Source organism: Podarcis muralis, chromosome Z (assembly GCF_964188315.1).
Source record: "Podarcis muralis chromosome Z, rPodMur119.hap1.1, whole genome shotgun sequence".
NCBI lineage: Eukaryota > Metazoa > Chordata > Lepidosauria > Squamata > Lacertidae > Podarcis > Podarcis muralis.
The window spans coordinates 47,718,594-47,735,927 of record NC_135673.1 but is presented as its reverse complement, the minus strand read 5'-3'; the positions used below and the strand labels follow the sequence as shown (position 1 = coordinate 47,735,927).

General features: G+C 46.9%; 2 protein-coding genes across 5 annotated transcripts in view; both read right to left on the bottom strand.

Moving 5' to 3' along the window:
• PLS3 (plastin 3) overlaps positions 1-17,334 on the bottom strand; it is a 63,756-nt gene that overhangs the window by 36,052 nt on the left and 10,370 nt on the right. Inside the window, exon 1 of one of the 4 annotated variants that reach the window (XM_077922714.1) lies at positions 6,342-6,360. The exons of 1 other annotated variant lie outside the window; for it this stretch is intronic. The gene's annotated coding sequence lies outside the window, so the exon portion shown is untranslated. Of the gene's footprint in view, positions 1-1,500; positions 1,632-6,073; positions 6,247-6,341; positions 6,361-17,334 lie in introns of those variants that run through there. 2 more of the 4 variants (XM_028714889.2, XM_077922715.1) reach the window with 2 other exon arrangements.
• The window catches only part of LOC144326223 (uncharacterized), a 51,607-nt gene continuing 49,128 nt past the window's right edge, over positions 14,856-17,334 (bottom strand). Inside the window, exons 4-5 of the mRNA XM_077922679.1 lie at positions 15,517-15,650; positions 14,856-14,883 (exon numbers count right to left, since the gene is read on the bottom strand). Coding sequence (XP_077778805.1) covers positions 14,856-14,883; positions 15,517-15,650 — 162 coding nt within the window. The remainder of the gene's footprint in view (positions 14,884-15,516; positions 15,651-17,334) is intronic.

Sequence of the window (17,334 nt, the reverse complement as noted above, 5' to 3'; positions counted from 1 at the left end):
AAAGAAACACGCCCACACCAAGCCATGAGTGTTTCCGCAATCAAGGATTTTCTAATGCCCCAGGCAGCGTTTCCCAAGTTTGGGTCTCCAGCTGTTTTGGGACTACAGTTCACATTGTCCCTGACCACTGGTCCTGCTAGCTAGGGATGTTGGTAGTCCAGAAAACAGCTGGGGGACCCCAGTTTCGGAAACACTGGACTAGAGCAAGGGGGAGGAAGCTTCTTTAGACCGGGGGCCTCATTTCATCTGGGGCAAAAGTGAGCCAAGTGTCAGATTCCAGACATGCAAAAGACCCCTACACACACACACGCACACATGTTCCACACACCTCTCTCCACTCAGGCGAGCAAAAGTGGTTATCACTGATCATTATGCACCCCAGCCAGGCAAAAAACCCAACATCTTGAGGAAGCCCCAGGGCAGCAAGTGTGAGGGAAGTGGCTTGAGGAGGCCAGCCCAAAATGACTACATTTGGCTCCCAGGCCTCAGTTTTCCCACCCCTGCCCACAGATCAGCTGTTTTGGACTACAACTCCAATGAGCTATGCTGGCTGATAGGAGCTGTAGTCCCAAAAAACAGCAGCATGTTGGGGAACGATGGAATAAATGCTCGAATGGGAGAAGTCTTCAAAGAGAGAGGCAGGCAGGCACGCAAGCAGTGGAGCTGGGGCTTTCTGGGCCATTAAAATTTAGTAGGAGGAGAACTCCTAAAACTAATCAGAATAATTTAAATATATATATAAACTATTTATTAACTTGGCAACAGATTAAAGGTGCCAGTCCTCAATGTGGGATGGGAGACAGAGGCTATCAGCTGTTTTCTTTGCTACTTATGTTCTGAAATGGTTTGGAACCAGAGCCATGAGCCGGCCCCTCCCTGGCCAAGCCCAACATTATCTGAACTGAGCTGCAATTCAGGCCTCACAAGCTATTCTGAAATCTTCTTTTGTCTTCAGAGGAAGTGAGTGAAATGGAATTGAGATTTCATTATCGGCAAACTTGTGAAAATCCCACATATTATTATTATTATTATTATTATTATTATTATGTCACTGCCAATATGTTTGTGTGTTGTTGTTTGAAGAAAACAACAACACAGCTAACAGTTACCCTCTTTTGTTAAAATGTTTTCTAATATTGTTTTAGTGAACCTTGTTAATAATACGACAAAGAAATTACTTACAAAACTTGAAGGTTTAGAGGCTCTCATTTCACCCTGCAATTTCACATATCCTGCTTTGCAAGACAGATTAAGTGGGAGGCAGTGAAATACTAAACCCATTTTGGCTAAGTAGCCATCTGAACTACACCTAACACACTCCCCCCCCCCCCCCATCAAGCTGGCTTGGAGAGAGAATTTTTTTTTAGGTTATCACATGAGAGAACACAGGGGGTACCAGTCCCCAAAGAACTGTTGTGCGGGGGCATAGGACAAAGTGGCTGCCATGGGGAGTGCAGCAAAACACAAAATTAGAGAGACAGTCACCTCCACAAACCTTACCATGGGAATCAATAGAATTGTAGAATTGGAAGGGACCCCAAGAGTCATCCAGTCCATCCCCTGCAATGCAGGAATCTCAGCTCAAGCATCCATGACAGATGGGTGCCCAACCTCTGCTTTGAAACCTGGAAGGAAGGAGAGTCCACACCTCCCGAGGGAGACCGTTCCATTATGTCCTACTAGTCCCAATTGTGGAGATCACAAGGTATTGATTTCACACAGAGGGGGGGGGAGGTGCTACTTCTGTCTGATAGCAACAGGGCGCATTCCTCAGTACCAATAAAAATATACAACGTGGCTACACCACACCCTCATTTCACAGAAATCACTCAAGAAGTACCTGCGCATTTTGTCTCATAAAGTTCTATGAGAGCTAGAGACTTGCTTTTTCTTTGGGGGGGGGGGGGGAGAAAGCTCAGAGTGTGGGGCACATGCCTAGAGGCACCAATGAAATCCTATGGCCCTGCTGACCAGGGATGATGAGAATCGTAGTCTAGAACTGGATGATGGGCTGGGCGATGGGCTTCGCGGGGTGGGGAATGCTTCCCTCCGTGAGGGAGAATTCCCAGGCCCACTGAAAGAGGCAGTCATTAAACCGCTTCTTTAAAAAACATCTTTAGACCCGGCCAATATGGCCAACTAGTCTCAAATCTTCCATTCTTGAACAAGGTGATAGAGCGAGTGGTTGCTGAGCAACTCCAGGCACACCTGGAAGAAGCAGACCATTTGGATCCCTTCCAGTGATTCAGGCCTCATCACGGGACTGAAACTGCCTTGGTCGCACTGGTTGATGATCTCCGGCGGGCTAGGGACAAAGGTGAGAGCTGTTTCCTAGTTCTGCTGGAACTCTCAGTGGCTTTTGATACCATCAACCATAACATCCTTCTGGACCACCTAGCAGGGCTGGGAGCTGGGGGCACTGTTATATAATGGTTCCGCTCCTTTCTCCTGGGCTGTGTTCAGAAAGTGTTAGTGGGGGATGAGTGTTCAGACCCCTGGGCTCTCACTTATGGGGTGCCTCAGGGTTCCCTCCTGTCCCCCATGCTTTTCAACATCTACATGCAGATGCTGGGAGAGATCACGGGGTTTGGGCTGGGTGTTCATTAATATGCGGATGATGCCCAGCTCTACCTCTCTTTCAAATCGGAACCAGTGAAGGCGGTGAAGGTCCTGTGTTGAGTGTCTGGAGGTGGTTGGAGGATGGATGGCTGCTAACAGATTGAGGTTGAATCCTGACAAGACAGAAGTACTGTTTTGGTGGGACAGGAGGCAGGCAGGTGTAGAGGACTCCCTGGTCCTGAATGGGGTAACTGTGCCCCTGAAGGACCAGGTGCACAGCTTGGGAGGCATTCTGGACTCACAGCTGTCCATGGAGGCACAGGTCAATTCTGTATCCTGGCAGCTGTTTATCAGCTCCATCTGGTAGGCAGGATGAGACCCTACCTGCCCAGAGTGGTGCATGCTCTAGTTATCTCTCACTTGGACTACTGCAATGCACTCTATGTGGGGCTACCTTTGAAGGTGACCCGGAAACTATAACTAATCCAGAATGAGGCAGCTAGACTAGTGACAAGAGTGGCTGCCGAGACCACATAACATTAGTCTTGAAAGACCTACATTAATTCCCCGTACATTTCCGAGCACAATTCAAAGTGTTGGTGCTGACCTTTAAAGCCCTAAATGACCTTGGTCCTGTATACCTGAAGGAGCGTCTCCACCCCCCATTGTTCTGCCCGGACACTGAGGTCCAACTCCGAGGGCCTTCTAGCAGTTCCCTCCCTGCGAGAAGCCAAGTTACAGGGAACCAGGCAGAGGGCCTTCTCGGTAGTGGCACCCGCCCTGTGAAACGCCCTCCCACCAGATGTCAAAGAGAAAAACAACTACCAGACTTTTAGAAGAAATTTGAAGGCAGCCCTGTTTAGGGAAGCTTTTAGTGTTTAATAGACTATTTTAATATTCTGTTGGAAGTCGCCCAGAGTGGGAAACCCAGCCAGATGGGAGGAGTATAAATAATAGTAATAATGCTTCTGAAAGCCGCCAGCTGGAAACTGCAAGGGGGAAGAGTGCTCTTGTGCTTGGATCCTGATTGTGGGCTCCCCATAACCATCTGGTTGGCCGCTGGAAGAAGAGAATGCCAGGCTAGGTGGGCCACCGGTCTGATCCAGCAGGCTCTTCGGATGCTCTTGTCAATGCTGGGTGGGGCTGGTTTGGAGTTGCAATCCAAAACAACTGGAGGTCCCTAGAGCTGTTGGGCAGCCCATTTATTCCATTTCTAATGGGACAGTTTATGTTTAATTTAACCTACTGCTGCCTGTTCTAAGGCTAAATGGACAAGTTAAGAAATCGTTGCAGCATCTTTGATTCTCTAATCAAAGAAGAGGTCAACCCGGCAGTATATAGGCTGCAAAATCCCATAGGTGCTTGGCATCTCTGAAGTCAAGGGATTTTAGGTGCTCTTCTCTGTGCAGGATTGCAACCACAAAGCCCTGCCTAAACAGCCCCACAACAAGGAGCCAGGGGGGTTGTAGATGGCAGGAACTCCCCTTCCAGAATCCTGCTCAGCTTCTCACACACACACCCCAACCCCAGCTCTCACTCTAGAGCAAATGAAGATTTACATAAAGATCCAAAGCCCATTTTGCAATAGCTTCATGGACCATGTATCACATTACAAGTGTCAGAATGAAGACAACAAGAAAGTTTGTTTTCAACACTGGAGCTTGCAGCATCTCATTAAAGGTAAAGGTAAAGGTACCCCTGCCCATACGGGCCAGTCGTGACCGACTCTAGGGTTGCGCGCTCATCTCGCTCAACGCAGCATCTCATTACTAGATAACTTAATTCTTGACTTAAAACATCAACACACTCCTGTCTAGAGCAGTGTTTCCCAACCGGTGTTCCGCGGCACACTAGTGTGCCGCGAGATGTTGCCTGGTGTGCCGCGAGCGAGTCCAAAAAAGGTTGGGAAACACTGGTTTCTCTTTCAAAAAGGAAACGTGGGTTAAAGCGGCGCTGCCGCCTCCCACTCACTTTCCTGCTCTGGCTTCCCTAACAGTTTTCCGAGTTGCGTCACTGGATCCAGCCCCCTTTTCCACATGTGACACGGGGCTGGAGGGAGGGAAAGAGGGCTTTACGTCGCGCACAAAGGCAGCCTCCTAGAAGCGCTCTGGGCCGGCGCCGTTTCGCCGAAGGTGCCGGAGGACCCCCACCCTCAGCTCCTTCAGAAAGGAAGCCCCGCCCCTCGGCTCCCTACGCCGCCAGGCAGCTCAGCTGACTGACGAGGACGTTCTGCGGCGGCAGCCGCCGCACAACCACTGCAGTTGCTGGCAGCGTCCACAGCGCAATAAGTAACAGCGCCTGGTGCTGCCAACTCTTTCTCTCTCTCTCCCGCCCCGCCCCCAAGCTCTCGCGCGCCCCGCGTCAACATCGCCGCGCGCAGCTTCCCGAGCTCGAGGCCAGCCGCTGCACTCACGCGCCGGCTCGTCATCGGCTCCGGTTGTTGCCTTTCTCCGCCGAGGTCGGTGGACCCTGAGCCTAGGCTTCCTTCCCGCACCCTGCTTTCCGAAGACCGCACACCAGTTGGGCCAGTACATATTCCCCTCCCGTGACTGGAGCGGAATAGCCCTTTCTCTTCTTCCCCAACCCTTGTCGTTGGAGGAGTCCCTCAGTCCCTCGCTTTGCTGCCTCCTCCCCCCCCACCCCCAAAGCTTGGAGGTTCCCCGGCAAGGGGGAGGGGAAAAAATTGAAAGTTACACTTTCGTGCGTCCCTCCCGGCGTGACGCTGCGCGCTGACGTCACGGGGCTGTAATGGTGGTGTGCCTCGAGATTTTTTTCATCAAACAAGTGTGCCTTTGCCCAAAAAAGGTTGGGAAACACTGGTCTAGAGCAACCTTGAAAATACCTCCCATTACCTAAATTGTAGCTTCACATATCAAATCAGCAAAAAATATTTACTTAGAATGCTCTGCAAAGAAGTGTCCCATCCCACGAAAGCCTCCCCCCCCCACAAAAAAATCACTTCTCCTACTTCACAAAAATTAACTGTCAGATCTAAAAACCTAAGTGTGTGCAGAAGAATCACTGAGAGAAGTAAAAAAAACCTCCTCACTATTTTGATTGGCTCTTTTATAATAGCGTACTGTGAGTTTTGGAATCATATTTAAGGGCACAGTTCCTTTGCTTATATCTAGAAAAAATGACTTGGGGTGGAGAATGACAGACCAGCATTGCTCTCATTATACTCATTGCTTTCTTGGAGAAGCAAACCAGAACTACAGAGCTATTAGTCCGCCATCGTAGCCTGCCCAAAAACATAAGACACTGCTCAAAACTGGTCTTATTTTTTCACAAGAAAAACTCTAATCTTAAGGTTTGTCTCCACTGAATTCCATCTCCTGTACACTTCTATCAAAAGGACTGCTTAAGACACCAGTGGTAAAGAGGAAGTTAAATGTAAAAAGAGAGGGGAATCTTGCAAGTCAGCTTAGCCTCAAGAATTCATTTTGCCACACTGCAGCAACACTGAGCCAAGACTTCCCGCTTTGGATCCCCGAAATTGTTTCAGTCTCCTTACCTCGCCCCGTCCAGATTTCAGAGGATAGCAGATCTGTTTCTCCACTTAGCCCCACAGCAAAATATGGAACATTCTTCCACGCCCAGAAAGTTAATTCTGGAAGCCCAGCATTCATCTTAGAATTGTAATTCTAAGCAGCAAGTCACAACACTTCCTGCCAGCAAATGAGAGCATGCTGACAGAAGCCTGAGCTGTTTAAAAGCCCCCTCCCCACTGTCTAGAAACTTTGCATTACACAGCAAAACTCCCAGCAAGTAGCTCTCCTCACCTGCCTCTAAGCTCCAGGGCAGACAGATCACAGATCCAGCCCAGCGGGTGGGGCAGCGGCTTCTCTGAAATTTGATTTGTGAATCAAACAGAAGCTTTCAGCTGCAAGCAGAGAGCAAACCAAGGATCATTCACAGCTTCCCTGCACACTGTTCCAAAACGTCAGTACAAGAAAAAGGTACATCTTCAGGCATAAACTACTTCTGAGCAATGTGTTAGAGCTTCTGTTTCACAGATTAAAATTGTGGGTTTTTTCTCCATCCCAGAAAAGCAAGGCAGTTCCTTTGTTCTGCCAGTGCTAATGGCATGCAGCTTTACTAAGGAAAGATTTCACATTGTTAAAAGAGTACAGTAGTCCTGACCAAGGAGAGATTTAGCCAAAATGTTTCCCTGCTGCTTTTTTTCTCAGGAGGGAAGAAAGAGTCCTCCTTGAGCCAGGAAAGTGAGTCACTCTCCTGACTAGCCTTCCTTAGCCATGACCTAGAAATTTAGCTACTAGTAGCTAATTCTCCAGAGAGGTAAACACTTGCCAAGGTTCTAAGTGTGTCTGTGTGTTTTAAATATAAGGGCTTGGATCCAAGCTTTTTGAAGAGATTGCATTGGGGAGTTCCTGTCTCCTTTCCTATTGCAGATCACCACCCCCAAATGCCATTATTGGGGTGGGAGGATCCTGAGAACGGCAGGTGATATGGAAGGTGGCTACAGCTGGAGAAGGGATGCGGGTGGCGCTGTGGGTAAAACCTCAGCACCTAGGACTTGCCAATCGTAAGGTCGGCGGTTCGAATCCCCACGGCGGTGTGCGCTCCCGTTGCTCAGTCCCAGCGCCTGCCAACCTAGCAGTTCGAAAGCACCCCCAGGTGCAAGTAGATAAATAGGGACCGCTTACTAGCGGGAAGGTAAACGGCGTTTCCGTGTGCTGCGCTGGCTCGCCAGATGCAGCTTGTCACGCTGGCCACGTGACCCGGAAGTGTCTCTGGACAGCGCTGGCCCCCGGCCTCTTAAGCGAGATGGGCGTGCAACCCCAGAGTTGGACACGACTGGCCCGTACGGGCAGGGGTACCTTTACCTTTACAGCTGGAGAAGGAGAAACTGGAGAAGGCTAATGTCATCCCAGGCCTTCTTTGTAGAAGGAGCCCCATGGGACTAACTACAGTGGTACCTCGGGTTAAGTACTTAATTTGTTCCGGAATCCGTTCTGAAACTGAAACTGTTCTTAACCTGATGCACCACTTTAGCTAATGGGGCCTCCCGCTGCCGCCACGCTGCCGGAGCACGATTTCTGTTCTCATCCTGAAGCACTATTTCTGGGTTAGCAGAGTCTGTAACCTGAAGCCTATGTAATCTGAAGCGTATGTAACCTGAGGTACCACTGTATCAAGAAGGAATTCTGTTATAAGGCCTTTGGCTGCAAAGGAGAAGGAATCTGCTGGTCACATCACAGGCTCACAGAATTGCAGACCTGGAAGGGAGCCAAAGAGTCCAACCTCTGCAATACAGGGGATCAAATCAGTTGAGCTTCTCTGTTTTATATGCCTGGACACTGTTAATTTGGCTATACTTGGCTCCAACTGTACTTGGCTCCAGCCCCACCATAAAGGCAGAGGTGGCAAGGAACTGTACATTTAAAACATTGTGATGTCATCTCAACACCTAACAGGCTCTTTCATGATGGGAGTTTTGGACTACTGGCTTTTGCATTTTTCTTGCCACTTTGCATCAGGCCTACTCCCTTCAGTGAAAAAGCACAACATATGATAAAGGTACCCCTGCCCGTACGGGCCAGTCGTGTCCGACTCTAGGGTTGCGTGCTCATCTCGCTTAAGAGGCCGGGAGCCAGCGCCATCCGAAGACACTTCCGGGTTACGTGGCCAGCGTGACGAAGCTGCAGCTGGCGAGCCAGCACCAGTGCCGCACACGGAAACGCCATTACCTTCCCGCTATAAAGCGGTCCCTATTTATCTACTTGCACTTAGGGGTGCTTTTGAACTGCTAGGTTGACAGGAGCTGGGACCGAACAACGGGAGCTCACCCCGTCGCGGGGATTCGAACCGCCGACCTTACGATCGGCAAGTCCTAGGCACTGAGGTTTTACCCACAGCGCCACCCGCGTCCCTTTTACAACATATGATAGGCTGGTTAAATAGCACTGAGGAACTAATTCCACCCTTACAACCTGAAAGGCAGGGACGCAGGTTGCTTGTGAAAGAGACAAGCAACATGCGTACCAGGTAAGCTAAGAGAGAGCTTTCAAAGCCCATATCACTCTCCTCACAGTGCAACATGCGCGTGCAATTGTCATTTTATGGCTTAGGGAGCTTCCGGACAGGGTGGCCAAAAAAACCATGGTCAAGGAAGGATGCCAGGTTCACTCACCCAATACCTAACTAGGCTCAAAGCAAACCAAGGTTCATAAACCAGTGCTGCTTTTCTTTGAGGCTGAATTAAGGCATAAGAATCCAGAAATAATTCTTGTTTTTTGTTTTGAGAAAGATCAAGGCATGTAAGGAAATCAAAACCATGGCTCTTTCGCATTATGCACTGTTCAGCCCTGAGAAAGGAGCTGGGTGTGAGGGGGTGTCTTTTGCAAAAAAAACCCACCAGTTTTCAAATAATCCAGAGTTGTGAATGTTAGTTTTGAACATTCCAGCTTTAAACTAGGAAACTTTTTTGAAATGAAATATAAGCTTAAGAGAAATGTGGGAGCCTCTTAGATTGTAAGAACCCCCTTTAGCAACGCACATTACTCCCCAATGCCTGTTTGGCTTTTCCAGAATAAAAATAATTATTCAGAATTGTTGGGAGTCAAGCATCAACTAGGGGGCTTAGAGGAATGGAGTGTTTTATTACCTGGTGAGCAAGGCTTCATCAACACCCTTCGTAATATTCCCATGTTGAGGAACACCTGCTTTTTAAAAGCTGCGTGGTCAGGTCCGTTGCAATCATGCAGTGGAAGAAAAAGGAACTGCGGATGCACATCAGCATGTTGAAACAGCACAGAAAACCTTTAGAAGCGCCTCCACAGGCAACAGAAGAGGCCCTGAAGCACAGGAAATGACATCAGGGTTCCTAGGAAGGTGCCAGCTTCCATTTCCCTCATCATTTCCCCAGCCACACCCTGAGCAGAGAGAACTGGAAGAAGATTTTCACAGACATTTCACGTTCTGGAGCACCACAGGGCAAACATAGCTGGGCAAACATAGCAGGGAACCACTCTTGCTTGCCTCCTTGCCTTCCTGAAAAATCTTGCACAATATTGCTAGGGATATCAGAGAATTCAAATGAAAGCAAACACACGAGTGGAAACTGCCAGTGTTCAGTTATTCATCCCATGTCCGGAACGGAAATCAATTAAATTAATACAAGCGGTATTCATGGTTGTGGATCTTTTCAGCCTGCAAATGATAAATAACTGATTACATTCCTCCTCACCCCATTTTCATGGTATTTCCTTTGCAATGAAACAAACAAAGTGGAATAACATAACAACATCAAAATGCATGTAATGACTTTAGCGAGTTAGGTAACTCTGCCGCAGCAGACAGCGAGACCAATAATGCAATATTTGGTGGAAGATGAAAAGCAGCAGAAAAGAAACAGTGTTGCATGCAACCAAGAGTGTGGAATAAAAAAACCCCACTGCCTTCTTAACATCCCTAGCTATTGCTAAGGGAGATAAGAGACCCATGCCACTCCAGCTCTAACCAGTGTGCAGAAAACTGAATGCTGCACGCTGCAATTGGTGCCTTCATAAAGTACCCAGCATATGCTACGAGCTTTGCAAAAACAGAATGAACAGATCTCTGACTGCAGGCACAAAGGAGTATAAAGCTAAAAGAAAGCAACGAAGCGCATTAGAAGTGCAATAATTAACCTCCGAGTAGGGAAAAGATCAAAGAAACCACACAGAACATGAAGAAGAAAAAGGAAGTTTTTAATCATTTCTCAAAAGTGGGACAAAGATGCCAAAGAACATCACAAGAAGGATGCTTATTCCCACAGCCACTTTCTCATGGGCTGGGGAGCTGCAGGGAGCACGCTTTCCCTCGCAGTGACCCAGGAACCGATGATCGTGCAAAGAGGACGTCTGCACCCGACAAGCTGCTCGGAGTGGGCTACGGAAGTAATTATGGCTGTCAACCTGGCATTCAATTTAGACTGCACAAATCTCACTGAAGCCAATGCCCACCTTCATCCTGACAGATCCCTTCTCCCCCAACTGCCCAACAGTAATACAGAAGCAAAATGCTTGTGAGGAGAGACTGTCCAGCGAACCTGCAACAGATGTATATTTGGCTTTCATTACAGGGAATCTGCCTATACACTTACCCAGAGTTCTGAGATGCAGGAAAGCCAGTGACTCAGAGCTAAATTTAAAACATGCCTCCTTCTTTGTTCAGCTTGTCAGCATCAGGAAATGAATGGGTAGAAGCTTATTAGAGGCTCCAAGAGAGACATTTGTCTGCATTGTGCTCAGATTATGCTTTTAGCCTACAATTCTGCATCTCTCTGTGGCAGTAAAAGCAAGGAGAATGCATACGCTTCTTGTTTTTAAGTGGTGCCAGTAGCTCCTCTCTTTTGCTTCAGAGACTGCTACAGAAGACACCCACAGCAGCAGGGTGACAACAGAGAAGAGACAAAAGGACAGGTCACATAATTGGGATATTTGCATGCAAAAGGTGGCTCTGTTACTATACTCCTCATCCTTAATTGGCATGAAATTGCCTCTTAAAGAAACCTGCTAAAGACAAGGACATGGGACTAAGTGACAGAGCATCTACAATTCTATGATTCTGTGACTCCTTTCCACTGGTCTTTGGCACACACATCTCAAGATTACATTGCAAGAGCCAGGACAGGAGCAGTGCCAACCATGGCACCAAACAGGACGAAATAATATCTTCCAACCATAGCTGAAAGAGGGGACATTCTAGCTGAAATCACAGGTGGGGTTAAAGCCCCCAAACTTGTTGGTTCTCCCCACCAAAGCACCAAATTGGAAAACATCTAAGTGAAGAGTCACACACAGTCAACACATCTCAATAAGGGTTTGAAGGAGGAAAATGACCTGGTGGCAGAAAGCCTCATTAAGTTGCTAAGCAGAAAGCAAATGACTATAATCATCTTGAGCAAGAGAACCATGGGCAGTAGCTATGCCTTTGGATGAGTCAGGACAGTTGCCACAGGAGGGCAACTATGCAACAAAGGAGGGAGTTGGGAAATGCATTAACAGACTCTTTCTGTAACAGGCTATGCAGAAGGCAGATTTTGTACTCTTGTTTTGAGTGTTTACCTTTCTAAAGGCAGACAAGAGGCTACCTGCCTGAGCAGGTACCTACCACGTGCTTGCAGAAGTGTGTGTGTGTGTGTGTGTGTGCGCGCGCACGCGCGCGTGCGCGCCTCTCTCTCTTCAAAGTAAGATCTCCCAAGCAAAGAAAAACAAGGTAGAAAAATAAACAGTTGACTCTTCCAGAGTGAGCTGGCATAGGAATGACCTTTGGAGCACTACAGTATAGATTTGCAGGCCGTTTCCTTCCATTCTTATATCCAGTCACAACAGTGAAACCATATCAGAAATCATATCTCCCTTATCTTTGTAGGACAAAAGATGTCTGCATCTCATGCAGAAAAAGGTTTATATTGCAAAAGTTGACCAAATGCAGTTCCCACATAACATGTTTGAAAGGGGGCGCTTCCTGCTTTTCAATACATCCAGTAATTTTATTTTTTTAAACCTTAAGAGTGAAATTGACAAGTTTAGACAGTTCCATCATTCAAGTGAATGATCAGGGAGAAGGAAAGCAGCTGGGACTAGGAAATCAGAAACAGTAAAACAAAAGCCCAGTTCTCATAAACATAATATGAGGTGGAAAACCTCTGTCTGGTCTGGATTGCTTCACTCTGGAGCAAATATATATACTGCATGAGAGCTATTAGGGTGCTAAATCTATCCTTCTCCTGACATGCTACTTTTTGACATCTAGAAATTCCCCTCTCCCAAAATATGGGAGCCAGCCTTCACCCTCAGTCTAAACTGGCAGGGTACAAAGAAGATCACCACCTCATTGGTTGGTCTCTGAGAAGCAGGTGAAAAAAATGAACAGGTTTTTTATCCCTGTGGCCAGGCTTCCACTGAGACACACCCCACCTGTGGCACATGGGTAAAGCCAGTAGTTCAGGGCTTGAGCACAGGTCCGACCCTTGGCATCTTCAGGTTAGAAAAGGATCAGGCGGCAGTAGATGTGAAAAGATCCCTCTGCCCAAAACTCTGGAGAGAAGCTGCCACTCAGAGCAGACAACACTGGACTCAATGGACAAATGGTATAAACAAGTTCTTATTTCCTTAACCATTATTGCAGCATCAACTTTAGTAATGAGAAGCTGACTTCTTTGGAAGCAGAGGCTAACACAGCATGTATGCATCAGTTTCTGAATATATGATGGGCAGGATTCCTGCGTTCCAGGGGGGTTGGACTAGATGACCCTCGGTGTCCCTTCCAGCTCTACAAATCTATGACTCTACATGCATGCATTGAACTTTCTCATTGGATTTCCCACCACCACCAAGTATTCAGAGTAGCCTATTCTAAGAGGAAATGGTCTGAAACATTTCCAGTTCCTTTTCCTGAAATTGTTTATAAAATGATCCACTAGCCCCTTTTAAAGCTACTGTTTGTTTTGAACCTGGTATTCTTCTCCTGGGTATCTCCCAGAAGGAAAGCCGTGAATTCCAAGAAGTGTGTCAGCATGGTTAAGAGACTCAGCCTCCAGAAGAGAGCACTAAACATAAATTATCAGTCTGAATAGTGAGGATTGCTGCTGCACTGCTGGATTTTATTCCAGATTTTTTTTCCAAGAAAAAGAACAGAAGATTTCACTCTCTACTCATCATTTTGTCTCTGCTTGGGATCTGGATGTAAGTTCCAGTTTTTAATCCTCCCATCCTCTGGCAACTCAGGAACAAAATCAGGGTGCCTCTGATTGCCAGATGCTGAGGACACAGACAGAACAGGAGGATATGCTTTGCTTGCCAGCTTTCCAAAGTCATCTCTGGTTGACCACAGCTGGGAAAAGCATGCAGGACTATAGTCTATCCAAGATGGCTCTTCTGGGATGTTTTGGCCAGTCAGCTTCCTGGTGAATCTAATGCAAAGTCCTTATGACCCACCTTATCAATTCAGGGATCACTTTGTTGGGGGTTAAACTTCCCATTTATACATACCCTCTTCCAAAAATATAAAAAAGGAAAAATACATCAGAGCAGAGAACACCTGCTGATAACTAGCTGGCCAAAATTACCTGGAAGCTTGCAGAATGGCTTGGAAACAGCTAATGTTTAACATGGCTCCTTAAGTTACCTCAGTCTAGAAGCTCCAAATGTTCTTCAGGTTTTTTTAAAAAAAGTTAAAATCCATGCTGCTCAGAATCCTCTGCAGATATGGCGGCACAGTGTAAATGGCTACTTACTTTATGGGGAAAGGGTTTTTTGGTTTTTTGCAATAACGCAAATCTGGGTGTGCCTCAGACTCTAGCAGAGGCCAAAATAACTATTATGTTCTCAGAAGACCAATGTCTGGCAACCTTTATTTATAGATCTACATTTTCTGTTATTTAGGGAAAGTGACCTCACTTCTTTGAGGTTTTTAAATATACAATAACATCTGCAGGATAATCAACTGGGAGGAAAATCCATTCGCCCTCTGTATTTGTTGGCTAAAGGAAGGTGGGCAGTGCAGGAGTTCAGAATGAGCATGGTGGGTTGTTGTTTTTTCTTGGGATCCTGTACTTGCTTTTCAAACACCCACCCACACATATAGACACATACCACTCCTCCAGAAGAGAAACAAAAAGAAAAATCTGCATTTAATTTTATTTAAAACCAGGGCAAACAATGTTCCCATACAGGAGACTTGCAAATAGTAACTCATCTGGTCTCCTGTGGACATCAGAGTGAGCCTAAACAAAACAGCTTCTATAAATTGTTTGATTCTTTTCTCACTCTTTTTGCTCTCCCTTCCAAGCTACTGATATGCCAAGCTAATTCACATACTCAGACAGCAGAAAAGAGCACAGCTTCCTCATATTTGTCTAAAGCCCCTGCCACACGTACCAAATTTTATATACTGCATCTCTGGGATGATGCTATTTCCTCTACCAAGCTCCAAACAGAAAGAGATTGAAATGAATCTTACTTTCATCCACAATCCAATAGTACATAGTTCTGTGCATACAATACCTGGGTGCATTAACCACCTGGCGTAATTAAGGAAAGAACTTGCATGCAAACAAGTCAGACAAACAAGCAGGTTCAATTTAGGGTTTGTGCTTAACTGAATACATGGCTTAGGAGTTCAGTATTCTGCCCACCGTGCAACATATTGAAGCTACATGTCACAAATTAACCAAATCTGACAGGTGCACCTGCAGAGTCATATTTTCCATGTGTTGACAGGAGAAATCTGTACATAAGGTTTCTCTCAGAAGCAGCAGTCATAAATGCAAATGGAATCATCCTTGTTTACTCAAGAGTCTGATCTTTCTCCGTCCTGGAGAAATGAAATACAGGGACACCCAACAGCTGATGCTAAATGGACAGGAGAAGGGAAAACTACATCCGCTTAAGAAAAGCAATCCTGACATGTGGAAAGCTTAAATTGTCACTCCTACATTGCCGTGAGAAATCACCACCCCTTTTTATTGTTATTTTAAAATGTATTTCTTGCTTGATCCCAAAAGGCTTAGCACAATTCATGTGCACAATATATGAATTAATTTTGAAAACCTATCCCCCCACTGCTCCTGAGTTTCTTCAATACTGGATTGTTAATCTGTGATTCTGTTTTATTTTGCATTTTGATTTACTGCCATTTCTAAAATTATGACCTGCAGTTCTGTTCTTACATACTTCTTTATAACCAGTATACTAATGTTAAGTGCTATACCAGGGGCTCCCAAACTGTGGTCTGTTTCACTCAGGCAGTCCACCACATGTCTGCATTAAAAATTCATAGTGATTTTTAATTGTATGTTGAATGATAGAACAGTAGGGTTGGAAGCAACCCAAACAGCCATCTACTCTAACCCCCTGCAACGCAGAAATTGCAGGTAATGAATGCAGGAGTTGTAATCCAGTGGTGAATGCTCAGCTTGTAAGCCAAGATGCTGCCCCACCCCCTTACCTGTTGGTGGGGTCGATCGGCCCCACCCAATTCACAAGCAGCAGGACCTCACTGGTCAAGTATGTCCCGTGGAACATGCCAAACCTGCCCACGTGGCAGCAGTGCTGCTGGAAGAGGGCAGGAGGAAGGGAAGGCTGGGGGCAAAGGGCAGCAAAGGCTTTACCACGCAGGGTGCCCAAGTCCCCAGAACAAGACATTTCTCTCCCGACCTCACCCCCCCCCAAACAAATCTTTTATTTCTTCTATTGTGTTTTATTGCATTACCATCTGAATTCTGTGGAATCATTTGGCATCTAGCAAAACATGCTGCAATTGGCAGAACAAGGAGAAAAGTGGTCCACCATGACCATCAGCAATCTTCAAGTGGTAAAGGTCGAGGATTCAACCCAGGAAGGGCAGAGAATGGGAAGAGCCCATGCCTGAAACCCTGGAAAGCCACTGCCAGTAGACAAGCCAATGGTCTGAACATGGTACACAGCAGCTTCCTCTGCTCCAATGACCTCACTATCCACACATAAGAAAGGGAAGAAGGCTATCAGGAAGCCAGGTCACCAGACAGCAATGCTCATGGACTGAGACACAGCAAGTGAGACATGGGATTTAATCCATTTAAAGCAATTCCTGGTTATGCAAATGTGCCTTGCACAGGGGAAGTGCCTGGAGGACTGCGCCCAGCAGCTATGAGTAAGCTTTTCAAAAAGCCCATAAAAGCAACTGGCCCACCAGAATTCTCACTGGCTACATCCCAGACCAACTCATTTTTAAAAAGTATTCAGCAGCAGCACCTGAACGGTGTGCAAACCTTCAACAAGACAGGAACCCACAGCAAGTTGTTTCAGAGTTCTCCATTCCTGGACATTTTTCGTCTTAAGCATGTTAGGTGGAATGATTCCTGTTCTGGCAGCTGAATTACTCCTGTGAAGCACATTCAAATGAAGCCTGACTCCACAGAGACAAGTAAGCACTAGGCCTGGGCGATGTATTGATACATCTTCCAGGATCAGATTGAGGGCCAGATCGTGATAGCGTTTGACCCAGATATTGCAGGTATCTCGCTTGCCAGTCAGCTGGCGCCTTGACTTGCTTCTCCAGCCAAGCGGGCAGGCTGCCTCCTTCCTCCTGCTCTGGCAGGCGCAGCAGTGGCTCTGCCCGGTGCCTTGTGGGGCCAGTGCCCCTTCTTCCTCCCTCCACATGCTGGCAGCAGCAGGGGTGGTAGCAGTTTCACCCTGGTGCCTCGCAGGACGAGGACCAGTGCTTCTTCCTTTTCAACATCATCATGATGCTTAGCTGGCGATACATCACAACGTTGAGAACCTAGTACCGCCCATCCCTAGTTAGAATGTAAGAGTAGCCCTGCTGAATCAGACCAAAGGCCCCTCTACTGCAGCACCCTGTTCTCACAGTGGCCAAGCAGATGTCCTTGATGGGAGCCTGAAAGCAGGACCAGAGCACAAGAGCAGCCCCCTCCCCTCTTGTGGTTTCCAGAAACTGCTATTGGGAATCATGTTACCTCGAACCACGGAGACAGAGCATAGCCATCGTGGCCAGTAGCCACTGATTTAGCTTTCACTTCTCAAGGATGTGAAGGCTAAAGGTAAAGTGAAACAAGACTACTCTACCCGCATAAAATACTCATTCGCAGGCTCAGTGGATAGGGGCCTCTACATCTTTTTAAGTCTGCCGTCTCCAATGTTCATGGAGTTCTGCAGCATTCCGAGTTACTAATTCAGAGCCTCGTGTCTTCCAGATTAATCATTTGTGAACACTATTGCAGAGATGGTGTAGAAAGAATGCAAGCTAGCATATGCTGCTGTGGGT